Source organism: Rhinopithecus roxellana, chromosome 7, assembly GCF_007565055.1.
Source record: "Rhinopithecus roxellana isolate Shanxi Qingling chromosome 7, ASM756505v1, whole genome shotgun sequence".
NCBI lineage: Eukaryota > Metazoa > Chordata > Mammalia > Primates > Cercopithecidae > Rhinopithecus > Rhinopithecus roxellana.
The window spans coordinates 146,767,024-146,780,939 of NC_044555.1; the positions used below are offsets into that span (position 1 = coordinate 146,767,024).

General features: G+C 35.8%; 1 protein-coding gene across 6 annotated transcripts in view; it reads left to right on the forward strand.

Moving 5' to 3' along the window:
- The window catches only part of DIAPH2 (diaphanous related formin 2), a 923,693-nt gene that overhangs the window by 402,977 nt on the left and 506,800 nt on the right, over window positions 1-13,916 (forward strand). For all 6 annotated transcript variants that reach the window (XM_030934028.1, XM_030934026.1, XM_030934029.1 and 3 more), the window contains one exon: window positions 11,138-11,239. In XM_030934028.1, the coding sequence (XP_030789888.1) occupies window positions 11,138-11,239 (102 nt within the window). The remainder of the gene's footprint in view (window positions 1-11,137; window positions 11,240-13,916) is intronic.

A 13,916-nucleotide genomic window follows, 5' to 3' on the forward strand; every position in this document is an offset into this window, starting at 1 on the left:
CTGCTTTTCTTTCTCTAATTATTTTTTTTTCACCTTGTTCTGAAAATATATTTTCACTGGGTATATAAATCTAGCTTGTCAATTTTTTTTGTTTTTTCTCAGCACTATGAAGAGATTATTTCACCATATTCTGGGTTCAATTGTTAACTGAGCTGTAGTCTAAATTGACATTCCCTGAGAGATAATCTTTCTATTCTACCTAGGAGTACTACCAAAGAATAATCACTTTAACTATAAATTATCAGCATATATTTTTACAACTAGGTAGTTTCAGTTCTAACCCAAAACTTGCATGGTGGAGAGCAGAGGTGTCGCCTTGTGGTTAGAAGTTTCCAGCAGAGAAGTCCCTTATCTCCAATCCCAGAGTCAAGGCAAAACCAGACACAATTCTTTACTGTTTTCTTCTGTAGGTGGGCTTTGTTATTTTCTCCAAAATCACCCCTTTTCTGGAGGTATTACCTTTTGAGGTTCTGTAAAAGCTGTAGACCAGTAGAGTTTGGTAGATGTTCCTACGATAGTCTTGGCCTTCAGTGTCTGGTTATGTGTCTGGGTTAGTGCTTTCATTTTTTTTTTCCCCATTGGGGAGTTTGGAGGGTGAGTAATGAGAACTTTTTAAAAATGTCTTACCAAGTTAGCTTTTCATCTGAAGATATTTTTAAAGAAGTCTATTCAGCATTTTAGGTGTTCTGTAAATTGACAGTCCCTCTGGGTAACTAATCAGCTACACTGCTGGAAGCAGAAGTCTATTCTAAAGTATCTCTATGACTCTCTTATTGGGAAGTTGAGAGAAACATTAGATATTGATAATCTGCCACCATTTTCAGGTTAGTGTATTTAAAGTTCTGCAGATGACAAGCGTTGTTTCTGCTTAAAGAAAAATGTGTTAGCTTGACATAGATACCAGATGTGTCAAAATGTCCAGGGTATTATGGATACTCCATTTTGACTCTGTATTTCTTTAGTCTAATGGATAACTGTATACTTTGTTTTTGATACAGGCACCTTTAACTAGTACTTAAATGAAAACAGAGAACTAAATACTTAATGATAGGTGATCATCATGTATGGCAGTTTTCTATTATAAATATTTTGAACTAATTGAAGTGATTTACTTGGTGCTGTAATGATATGGGTCTTGAATGTGAGGATAGAATTCAGCTTTGGAAGCATCTGCATGTACTATTTTATAATAATGAATCCTAGCATTGGTTTGTGGCAGTTTGTCATGGCCATGATAAGATGATATCTAATGAAAGCAGAATATAACATTAACAGGGTATCATCTATCTGTCAACCTATTTTGTCTGTTGAAAATCTATTCTAGGCCAGGCACAGGGGCTCACACCTCTAATCCCAGTGCTTTGGGAGGTGGAGGCAGGAGAATTGCTTGAGCCCAGGAGTTCCAGACCAGTGTGGGCAACATAGTGACACCCTGTCTCTATAAACAGTTTTTTTAAAAAATCAGCCAGGCATGGTGGCATAAGCCTGTAGTCCCAACTGCTTGGGAGGCTGAGTTGGGAGGATCGTTTGAGCCCAGGAGGTTGAGACTGCTGTAGGGAATGATTGTGCTACTGCACTCCAGCCTGGGCAACAGAGTGAGACTGTCTCAAAAAAAAAGAAAGAAAGAAAGAAAGAAAAAAGAGAACCAGTTAGGAAAGGGTAGGTATATGTAAAATAGGTGAAGGATGGGGATCAGTCGGAGGAAAGCACGCCAAACAGAAAGACAAGTTCTCAATCCTGCCCATGGATTTAATTTGCAGCTTGGCTTTCAAGCTTTAAACGGTCTTCGGCCTGGAGTTGGCGTTTCACCGAGTACCCACCCATGTCTGCCTAGGCATTTGGCGGCCTCCTGTTGCTATCATTACATTTAGACATGGGCATACATACTTTGGATGCTGCTATTCAATACTCATAGTGATCAAGTTATTCTATATGTGCTACTTTTTAATGCTTAATATCACTTTTTATGTTTAATATGGTTTATAATTTTTATTTTAGAGTACAAAATAGGACATAAACAAAATAAGAGGTAATTAGCATCAAAGGAGTACTTTTCATAATTATCCTTTATATTGTAAATCATAAATGATGTGGAAAGCAATACATTTATTATGCAAATAGGATCGTGACGTTAGTGGAAGTAAAATTTTTTACATATAAAGTAATCACTATTTTTTCTATTATAGTAGTAAATATATCTGTGATATTCACTGATCTATTTAGTACAGGGCTAGAACCCCTTGAAGAATTTAATTGAATTTAAATTAGGAAATGTTTAGTTATTACGTAATTTCCCTAGTCCAGATTTTTGACTGTGGAATAGAAAGGAAGGGTTGAACCTGAAAGATTTTTTTTTTAGGAAAAATTGTCAGAAGTGTGACTGAAAGGTAATTGCCAGTTTGAAAGCTTAGAAGATGAAAAGGATGCCAGTTCTGTTGACAGAATGAAGCCATTAGGAGAAGCTGATAAGGTGTAGGGATGGGTCAGAGTGAGGATGGGTTCTCTTTTAGATTTGTTCAATTTGAGTTAATGATGGGACATCTGGGTGGGAATGTCAGTTAGAAACATGGAGTTTGAGGATGCCTAAGAGTGGTCAGGGCTGGAGATGTTCATTTGGCATTATCAGCACTGAGGTGATACTGATCATGGGAAAGTCAATGCGCCTTCTAGGGAACTGAGTGTAATCTGAATGTTAAGTGTCAGAGTTTAAAATCATTTCTTTAGGATATGTTTCTCTGCCTGGGCTAGATTAAAGATTAGATAGGAAACCTTTAAATCCCTGATTATTTGTAAGACACACTTGTTACTTCAAGGTCAGGAATTTTCTCATCAATTTTCAATGCTTGTGTGTTATTTTATTAACTAATGGGTTTTTGAAAATAGTGACTGCATGTTGAGGGCTTGAAATGCCCCATCCCCAAATGCTTTAGGGGTAATCTGGTAATCAGCATTTTAACAGACTTCAGTATGTATGTCGATTCTTGGAGTCAAATGCCAAGAGTTTTGGAAATGTTAGGAATTTTATATCAAAAGGAGAAGATTGTGCCATCACCACCTGATGGAAAATGTATTTTGGATCAAATGGAAGACAAATTACTAATTCATATGTTGATTGTGTTCCACTGTGTAAACAAGAACATACACAGCCCTTTTGGCCCTGTCATCTTTATGAGGGCAGAATCTCCAGTGGTTAACATGGTAGTCACGTAGTAGACATCCAGTATATATTGGCAGAACGGATGAATAAAACAGAAAATAAGTATAGAACCAAGCACTAGCATGAAACTGTTTGTCATTTAATTCAAAGAAAAGTAAAAGAACACATGATTTAAGAATAGTAAACACATACACAGTGATTTAAGCTATATACCATAAGAAAGTTCTGAAAAACATGGATAAGGAATTGTATTTTCTGACCAAGCAAAATGGGGAAAAGATGTGTTATGATGATAGAGATTTAGCCAAGGGACTTCTAGGGAAATGTTTCTTTTCTTTTTCTTTTTTTTTTTTTTTTTTTTTGACATGGACTCTCGCTCTTTCGCCCAGGCTGGAGTGCAGTGGCGCTATCTCAGCTCACTGCAAGTTCCACCTCCCGGGCTCATGCCATTCTCCTGCCTCAGCCTCCCGAGTAACTGGGACTACAGGCACCTGCCACCGCACCTGGCTAATTTTTTGTATTTTTAGTAGAGTTTGGGTTTTACCGTGTTAGTCAGGATGTTCTCGATCTCCTGACCTCATGATCCGCCCGCCTCGGCCTCCCAAAGTGCTGGGATTACAGGCGTGAACCACCGCGCCTGGCCAAGGGAAATGTTTCTTATCTGGATTTTTAAAAATACACAATTGTCAACATAAGTTAAAGTAAGACATTATTAATAAATATATATAAAATATGTATTTTTATAAAGAAATATTGGCCCCAATCCATTTATGTGAAATTGATGGTCTTCATCAAAATGAACCTAACGCTGTTCTTCTACTAGTAAAGTGACTTAATGAGATAGGAGACAAAAAAGAAAGGTTATGTTTTTGCAAGAAGGAAAGGGCATTATGGTTCAATACCTTTACTTAACTAACCTTTAAGTGTTCAATTAACATTTAAAGGAAATAAAGTTTTGGAAGTATTACAGAATAATTCCCAAAATGTAAAAAGTAGTTAAAAGCATGTGGTCTATTCATAGAAATTCCTTCACATAACACTGACAGTCATCAGAATGTAAATTTGTGATGCATAAAAGATGAAGAAAACTCTGCTCAATCAGTGACATAGTTGCTGCTTTCTTTTTTGCTGTTTTCTTTGTGAACTTCAGTTCATTGACATTTTCTAGGATGAAACCTTCATACTTATCCAGAATTGATCTTTTAAACACAAATCCTGAAATATTTGAAAAAAAATATATATGCACAGTAGTAAGCAGCAGCAGGGGGAGGGAGACATTGAAGGGCTTGTGCCTTGAAACTTTCCAGGATATTTGCCTATCAACTCACAGTTTGTCAGAATCTGTTGTACTTAAAAATTTATCACTTCTAGCCTTTACTGCTATGAACAGCCTTTCACTTATAGCGAGCATAGAGGGTGGTCTTCGACTATTAACTCGCCTTTGCAGTTTAGAGAACAGAAGCAATTGTAGTATCAAGGAAGCATTACATTCAAAAGCTATTTTATTTTATTTTTTTAAGTACAGAGTTTTGGGGCAATATGAATTTTACAGTTTTACTGCCTAGCCTGATCTATGTCAGTTCACCAGTATTTTTCTTGCTCTTGCTCATAGCTGCTGTTGCAGGACCCTGACTCTTATCAAAAGTGTCAACATTAGATGTTTCTAGAGGTCTCAGGGAATAGCTTACAAATTCTCTGAATGAATTTTGCCAGCTTCCATGTGGCAACTGTGGGTTCTTGTTTTGATCCTCTCCCCTGGGGACAACTGTGTGTGGGAAGAGGGGAGGAGTTTCCCACGGGGCACAGCTGGTGGTGTATTGAAGCCTTCTAGGTGCCAAGGGTGTGGGGTGTTCTTTGGCAAAGTATGGGAACATGTATTTTTTCCTTGCTTTCCTTTTTAAATGTACTTGATTAGAGGAGTACCAAAGCAGTGCTCTTCACACAGTTCTCCTTTCCACAGTATTCAGACATCTGACCACGTTGGGGATGAATAGTCTGGGCCTGGAATCACATCCGAGAAACAACTATAGTGCACTCAGAATCACCCTAACTCTTTCCAAATTGCAGGTTTTCTCACTGGACTAATCCTGTCTGCTTGCTGCTTGACCTCTCTTCCTTTAGAAAATGTCTTTCCTGGGAGCACCGTTAGTCCACCACACAAACAGACTTCAGGCTGATTCCTAGGACTCTGTGTATCAGTGTCAAGCTGTGCCTTGAACCCCTGCCTTTTTTGCATTTTCTCTGTTGGTATACTTTTGATGAGTAGGTGAAGTGGAGGTAAATGAATACCATTACATCTCTGTCTCTATGTATTATCTTCCTTCCTCTTTTATTTAGGAATTTATGGGAATGAAACAATACTACTACCCAACCTTGTACTACATCTTTGTCTACAAAGCTTAGTATGTGCATACATAAAAAATCAGATATGTTTAGGCATTGACCACAAGGACCACTTGCAACATGAGATCCTACAGGTAGGTGACTCATAAGAGCAATATGTACTATCGTGATAGTCTGCATCTGCTGCACATTTGAGAGTGAGTTTTATTCTAATTTGCAAGTACAACCTACTAAACAATGGCAGTTATATAAGCTTATAACTCATAAGATGATATTCAGAGTCAGAATACATCCAAGGCCACTAAATGTGTTAAATATTTCATACAGCTGAATAGAGAAAGAAAAGATATGTCACCTCCCACTGTGGTGCCTTCATTCTGAAAATAACAGGTTACCTATAGCTAGAAGAAAAATAAAATAACAAAAGTTTCACATTCCCAGCTAAAATTATACTTTGGGCTTGATTCACTCCACAATACTTATTTTTACAGTTATAGCTTAAAATTGAGGTGGAGATTTTTAAATATGCAGAATTGATTTTAAATAATTTTAATGATCTTAATCTTTCTAATTTGATTTCACTGTGGTGAAAATTATGCAAGTTACCAAACTGAGTCTTTGTTTTTCTTAATAACATACATACTTCACAAAAAAAATCCCATCAGTAGAAACAATTTTTAAAAACAATTGAGTAATTTCCATGCATCAAAAATATTTGAAAAAATGGAAATAATATCTTGATATTTACTTACCTTCTTGTTCTATAAGAGAAAATAAAACTAATGGAGCAAAATAATGGATGCCCTTGATTTCATTTCAGTATTCATATATGTGGTTATATCCATATTTATATTTAAGTCAAAGGGTGCAATATTTTAGAACGGGTCTCATTGATTAGATGATTGGTGCCATTGCAGGCCCAGAGCTTAATGGAACGGTAAAATTGAGTGGGAGGAGGGAAGAGATAAATGAGGAGAACGAAAGGGTACTTATAGTGGAGGTATAATATTGTGTGTTCCCTACCCTAGTTATCTTTTCATTGTGGAAAAATATGTAACATAAAACTAACCATTTTACCCATTTTACATGTATAATAAAGAAGCATTAAGTACATTTGTGTTGTTGTACAACCATTACCACTATTTCCAGAACTTTGTCATCATCCCAAACAGAAACTCTAAACCAATATATTAAGCAATAGCTCCTTATACCCTTCTACCCCCAGCTTCCGGTAACCTCAATTCTACTTTTTGTCTTTAAAAATTTGCCTGTTGTTGATACTTCATATCAGTGGAATCATACAATATTTGTTCTTTTATATCTGTTTTGTTTTACTAAGTGAAATATTTGCAGGGTTTATGTTATGACGTGTCAAAACTTCATTCCTTTATGACTAAGATTCCATTGTATGTACATACTACATTTTATCAATACTTCTGCTGATAGACAGATGGGTTGTTTCTACCTTCTGGATATTGAATAATGATGCTATGAACATTTGTGTACAGTATCTGTTTGAGTTCCTGGTTTTAGTTTTTTGTGTACATACCTAAGCGTATTAGAGTTTTCCAAAGAAACAGAACCAATAGAGTGTGTGCGTGTGTGTGTGTGTGTGTGCATGCGTGCATGTGTACATAAAGAGATTTATTATGAGGAGGTGGCTCACTGCATTATGGAAGCTGAGAAGTCTCATGATCTGCCATTTGTAAACCGGAGACCCAGGAAAGCCAGTGGTGTAAATCTGGTCCAAGTCCTCAGTCGGAGGGCTTGAGAACCATGAGAGCTCACGGTGTAAATCCCAGTGCAAGGACAGGAGAAGATCAATGTCCCAGCTCAAGCAGGCAGACAGGAAGCAAAAGGATGAATTCCTCCTTCTTCTGCTATTTTGTTCTATTCAGGCCCCCAAATGATTTGCTGATTCTCACCTATATTGGGGAGGGGACAATCGACATTACTGAGTCTACCAATTAAAATGCTAATCTCATCCTGAAACACCCTCACAGACATACCCAGAAATAGTGTTTAATCTGGGCACATCTTTGCCCACTCAAGTTGACACATAACCATCATATTAGGGGTGGAATTTTGGAGTCGTATGTTAATTCTGTGTTGATTTTCTGAGGAACCACCAAATTGTTTTCTATGGGGACTGCATCATTTTACATTCCCCCCAGTAACGTACAAGTGTTCCTGTTTTTCCACATCCTCACTAACACGAGTTATATTCCACTGTTTTGAAAATAGCTGTTCTTCTGAGTGTGAGAGAGTATTTTATTGCGGATGCTATTGTAAGTTGAATAGTTTTACTAATTTCTTTTATAGACTGTTCATTGTGAGTGCATAGAAATGCAAACTGTTTTTTGCACATTGATTGTGTACCTTCAATTTTGTTGAATTCATATATTAGCTCCATCAGTTTTCTGCGGATGATTTAGTGTTTCCTACATATAAGATCATGTCATCTGTGAGCAGAAATACTTTTACTTCTTCCTTCCCTGATTACATGTCTTTTTGTTTCTTTTTTGTCTAATTGCTCTTGATCATGGTGTATACTCCTTTTTTATGCTGCTGAATTCAGTTGGCTAGTATTTTTTGGAGGAATTTTACATTCGTATTAATAAGATATATTGGCCTAGAGTTGTTGTTTTTTTTTTTTTTTTTGTAGTATATTCTACCAACCTCCTTATCAGGGTAATGGTGGCTGCATAGAAAGAGATAGGAAGTTTTCCCATCTTCATTTTTTGGGTAAAGTTGAGAAGAATTGGTATACATTCTTCTTTAAATATTGGTAGAATTCATCAGTGAAGCTGTTGGGTCCTATGCATTTCTTCATGTGGAGGTTTCTGATTACTGATTCAATCTACTTACTTGTTATAGATCTATTCAGATTTTCTATTTCTTCTTGTGTCCATTTTAGTAGTTTTTTTTAATTTCTAGGAACTAGTCCATTTCTTCTAGGTTATTCAAATTTTTGGTAAATAATTGTTCATAATTTTCTCTTGTAATTTTTTCTTTTTATGAAATCAATAGTAATGTCCACTTTTATTTCTGATTTTAATTACTAGAATTTTCTCTTTTTCTTAAACTCATCAATCTAGCTAACGGTTTGTGGGGTCTTTTGTTTGTTTGTTTGTTTGTTTTGATCTTTTCAAAGAACTAACTTGATATTGCTTGGCTATGTCCCGACCCAAATCTCAACTTGAATTGTATCTTCCAGAATTACCACATGTTGTGGGAGGGACCCAAGGGGAGGTAATTGAATCATAGGGGCCAGTCTTTCCCGTGCTATTCTCGTGATAGTGAATAAGTCTCACGAGATCTGATGGGTTTATCAGGGGTTTCTGCTTTTGCTTCTTCCTCATTTTCCCTTGCCACTGCCATATAAGAAGTGCCTTTCGCCTCTCACCATGATTCTGAGGCCTCCCCAGCCATGTGTAACTGTAAATCCAGTTAAACCTTTTTTTTTTTTTTTTTTTTTTTTTGAGACGGAGTATTGCTCTGTTGCCCAGGCTGCAGTGCAGTGGCATGATTTCGACTCATTGCAACCTCCGCCTCCCAGGTTCAAGCGATTCTCCCACCTCAGCTTCCCGAGTAGCTGGGATTACAGGCACCCACCATCTTGCCCGACTAAGTTTTGTATTTTTGTACAGGTGGGGTTTCACCATGTTGGCCAAGCTGGTCTCGAACTCCTGACCCCAGGTGATCCACCTGCCTTGGCCTCCCAAAGTGCTGGTATTACAGGTGTGAGCCACTGCGCCTGTCCTTAAACCTCTTTTTCTTCCCAGGCTCGGGTATGTCTTAATCAGTAGCATGAAAACGGACTAATATACAACTTAATATACAACTTTTGGCTTGGTTTCATTAATTTTCTCTATTGGTTTAAAGTTTTTCTTTTCTTTTCTGTTCTTTTTTTTTTTTTTTTTTTTTCTCTTTTTGAGACAGGGTCTCGCTTTGTTGCCCAGGCTGGAGTGCAGTGTTACAATCACAGCTCAATGCAACTTCAACCTCCTTTGCTCAAGTGATCCTCCCAAGTAGCTGGGACCACAGGCATGAGCCACCAGGCCTGGCTATTTTTTGTATTTTTTGTAGAGACAGGGTTTTGCCGTGTTTCCCAGTCTGGTCTTGAACTCCTAAGATCAAGGGATCCACCTGCCTCAGCCTCCCAAAGTGCTGGGATTACAGGCATGAGCCAGCACACCTGGCAGGTTTTAAGTTTTCTATCTTGTTTTTCTCTAATCTTTGTTTCCTTCCTGCTGTTAGCTTTGGCTTTAGTTTGCTCATCTTTTTCTAGTTCCTTAAGATGTACAGTTAGTTTATTGTTTTGAAGTCTTTTTTTTTTTTTTTTAATGTAGACATGTACTGCTATAATGTTCCCTCTTAGCACTGCTTTCACTGCATTCCATATGTTTTGATATGTTGTATTTGTAGTTTCATTCCTCTCAAGGTATTTTCTAATTTTCCGTGTGGTTCTTTCTTTGACCCATTGGTTGCTTAAAATTTTATTTATTAATTTCTGCATAATTGAGGATTTTCCACTTTTCCTTCTGTTATTCCTTTCTAGTTTCATTCACTTGTGATCACAAAGATATTTTGTATGATACTAATTTTTAAAAATGTATTAGGACTTGTTTTGTGGCCTGACATGATTATCATGGAAAATGTTTTGTGTGCACTTGAGAAGAATGTACATTTTGCTTTTGTTAGCTGGGGTGTTTTGTATAAGGCTGGGAGGCTTATAAACAACAGAAATTTATTTCTCACTATCTTGGAGGCTGGAGGTCCAAGTTCAGGATGTCAACATAGTTGGGCCCTCTTCTGGGTTGCAGACTGCTAACTTCTCATTGCATGCTTCCATTGTGGAAAGAGAGCAAGCTAGTTCTCTGGCCTCTTCTTAACAGGGAACTAATCGTACTTGTGAGAGCTCCACTCTTATGACCTGACTGCCCCTCAAAGGCGCTGCCTTTAAGAATAATCACGTTGAGAATTAGATTTCAGCATAAGGATTTTGGAGGGACACAAACATTCACTTCATAAGAGTCATCAAATTTGAGCATGCATCAGGCTTCATCACTTTTGCTTGATTCTCCATTAAAAGTAGGAATGCATTGTGTACTTAAATATAGACATTGTAGGTAATGGGAGATGTTGTGCAAACCAAGTGTAATTTATAAGATTAAAGATGATTCCAGGTTTTGAAAAATTATGAATAGTAGAGTTGATCCTTTCTTTTTTAGTATTATTGTACATAAGCAAATTCTACATAGTATTTTTCTGTTTTTAGTTTAGATTGACTAATTATTATGACTGGAAATAAAGCTTAAAAATTATTCTATATGTTTAAGTCCCAGAAGTTTACTCAATTTTGGAATACCATTTATTCTTATATGATCTTTTATTCAATATGTATATGCTATATTGTACAAATACCAAACAAGTTTATACATTTTATTCACAATTTATTGTAGTTCATTTTTAGGTCAAATTTTGGAGGGGCGGGGAAGGGCTGATACTCTGGTACCATAACAGAACCATAATCAGAAATTTCCTGTCCTAATTAATCACTTTCATAATTGTTAACGCATGTTTAAAAATTCTAATACTAAAACACTAAACTTTTATACTTTTATTTCTTTTTAGAACCTTGTGAAACATCTTCCTGAGCAGAAGATACTCAATGAATTAGCAGAGCTTAAGAATGAATATGATGACCTCTGTGAGCCTGAACAATTTGGAGTTGTGGTATGTATACAACATGAGGGACCACAAACTCAGCTGGGAGGTTAACACTTGCCAGAAACAGTGAAAAGAAAGACACTTCAGTTGTCAATTATTTTTTCATTACTGTATTGCTACATAATTTAATATAATATTGGCTGTCAGAAAAAAATCCTTTTTTACCTATTATTATTTGTCATGGCATTGAAAAATAATAAAATATTCTCATTCATAAAATACTTCAAAATATCTCAGGGGATCTTTTGTATAACAGTGCCAATTTTTAATTCTATTAATATATCCAAACAGTATGCATTATTATTATGTGGGCTATTTTTCCTTCCATTTAGATCTTAATGTTAGAATTTGACCCCCCAAAAATAGGTTAAAATAAAAGGATATTTACTAGATAATTAGCAAAGTAATAGAGACTCTTTTTCTGGTGTATATATCGTGTCAGAAAAAGTACAAGGATTTTAGATTTCATATAGTGTCATTAATTGATTTAAAGCTTGAAACGTGCTGTTTTAGTTGGGAAGAAAATCTTATACATCATATCTTGAAATCATCATGTAGTTAAATTATTATTAGAATGAATTATTTTTTCTTATCCTGCCCTTCATATTAAGGGGTACAAAAGATGAATAAGTATACATTTTGAATTCAAGATTATAGTTATATATTAAGTATTCCCCAAACTGACTATTCAAATAGTTGACAAAAAAACAAAAACAAAAACAAAAAATGGCAGGAAAAGAGGGCACTATGATTTATTTAATTTCTTGGAGAAAAAGCTATTTTTTACTTAGGTGTTCAGTGCAAGTTTGTTTGCCATATGAATAAATAGCTCCATTATGGTCACCAACTTTACCCTGGCTCTCTGAACATTTTCCATTTGCATACTAAGAATTTTAAAATTACCATTGGACCTGATACTCAAACATTTTCAGCCTTATCCAAAATATTCTGTAAACTTTTAAATAGTATAGTATGTTAGAATTGATCTAATTTGATACCTTGCAGTTTAAAAATCCTGTTTAAAGTCAAACTGTGCTAGATGGGACTGAGCATGTTCCTTTTGAACATGTGCAATAAATGCTTACCCATGTTTATTAATTTTGAGACATGGCATTGACTACAGTTATGTAGAAGGATTCTGTCAAATTCTTGCAAAGAAAATCAGGAATGTATATTTAGGATCAGATAGAGCATATAATGGTATCTGAGAAAGGTATTTATTTCTCTTATTTTTGAACAAGGTGAATTAACTAAATTCTAAATTTGATAGATATCATTTGTTAACTAAAAGCAATTTAGCACAATATTGAGTAATACAATTATTTAGACCAAAGTCCACATTTGAAGCCTGAGCTGCTTGGATTCATATTATAATTGAAGCAAGGCTATATACCCTCTGAGAATTCAGCTGTGTCATGATGGTTATGAGTTTTACAGTAGGTATACTACACAATTTCTCTGAAGTCATTTTTTTTTTCTGAATGCAGTTTATCTTGGAAGATGTATTAGTTTGCCAAGCAAGTCCTTTCAAGAGGCATATCCTTGGTACCACACTGAGGAAATGAAGTTTGGGGACATAAAAAGCAATATACCTTCTGAACTAAAAGCAAAATAGAAAATGGAAGAGATTTCTTGTTTATGCACATAACCATAAGTAATTCTGAGGCTGTGTGTACATGAAGTAACCTAGTCCCCTTATTTACTCTCACCATTCTTAGCTACATGTCTGTGGAGGGAAAAATTTAAGGACATTACAAACTAGTTTACACCATGTAAATTACCTAAGATAGTATCAATCAGGATTTGCCCAATAAAGTTTAGCTGCATTCACATCAAGGAAATATTTTTTAAACAATGATATACTTTAGTCTTTAAAATGTGTACTTTTCAGTGTTTAGAACAATATTATGTAAAAAATAGACAGTAAATAAATGTTTATGAAATTGAATTACAGGACAATTATTAAGCCCAAGTCTGAGCCTGAAATTAGAAAGTAGTATAATTTAAATCTGTAACAATAGAAATTCTACTAAAACTTATTTTTCTAGGTGTATGCTGAAATTCATTTCACTTCTGTGTGTATACATCCAAACACTTTTTAACCCTTAAACATATATCAACAGCCTAATGTGAGGACAATTTTGGAAATTGTTTAATAGAATCATCTGCAGTAATGAGAGAGGCTCCAAACTGGAAAGGCTCATTGCCTCTGCTCACTTCTCTTGTTAACATTATTAGTATATTTATCACATGATTTCTATATGAAAAACCTCCAGTGTCTCCCTGAATTTACAGAATGAAATCCAAGCTCCTTCACATTCTCACTGTACTTCTGACTGTCTTGCTTTCTTCCTTTCTGTTCCCTTTGGTGAAGTGAGTCAATTGGTATCTTTTTGACATTTTAGCCTTTACCTCAATCAGACTCTCACTGCCGTTTTAACAGTTATTTCACTCGCTCCCTATTCTGCGTCCTTTCATTTTTCCATAGTGGCCATACCATACCTTTCCTTCTCTCCTCAAGTCTTCTGTCTCCTCCCCATTCTTTTAACTTACCACGAACATCCTAACCTGTTACTTGCCAGAGAATAAAGAAAGCACTTTGACTTCAGAACCTCCAATATCTCTTCTACCTACAAAGTTTTCTCTAGCTATATATCTTTTACTTACTCATTCTGTGTCAAAC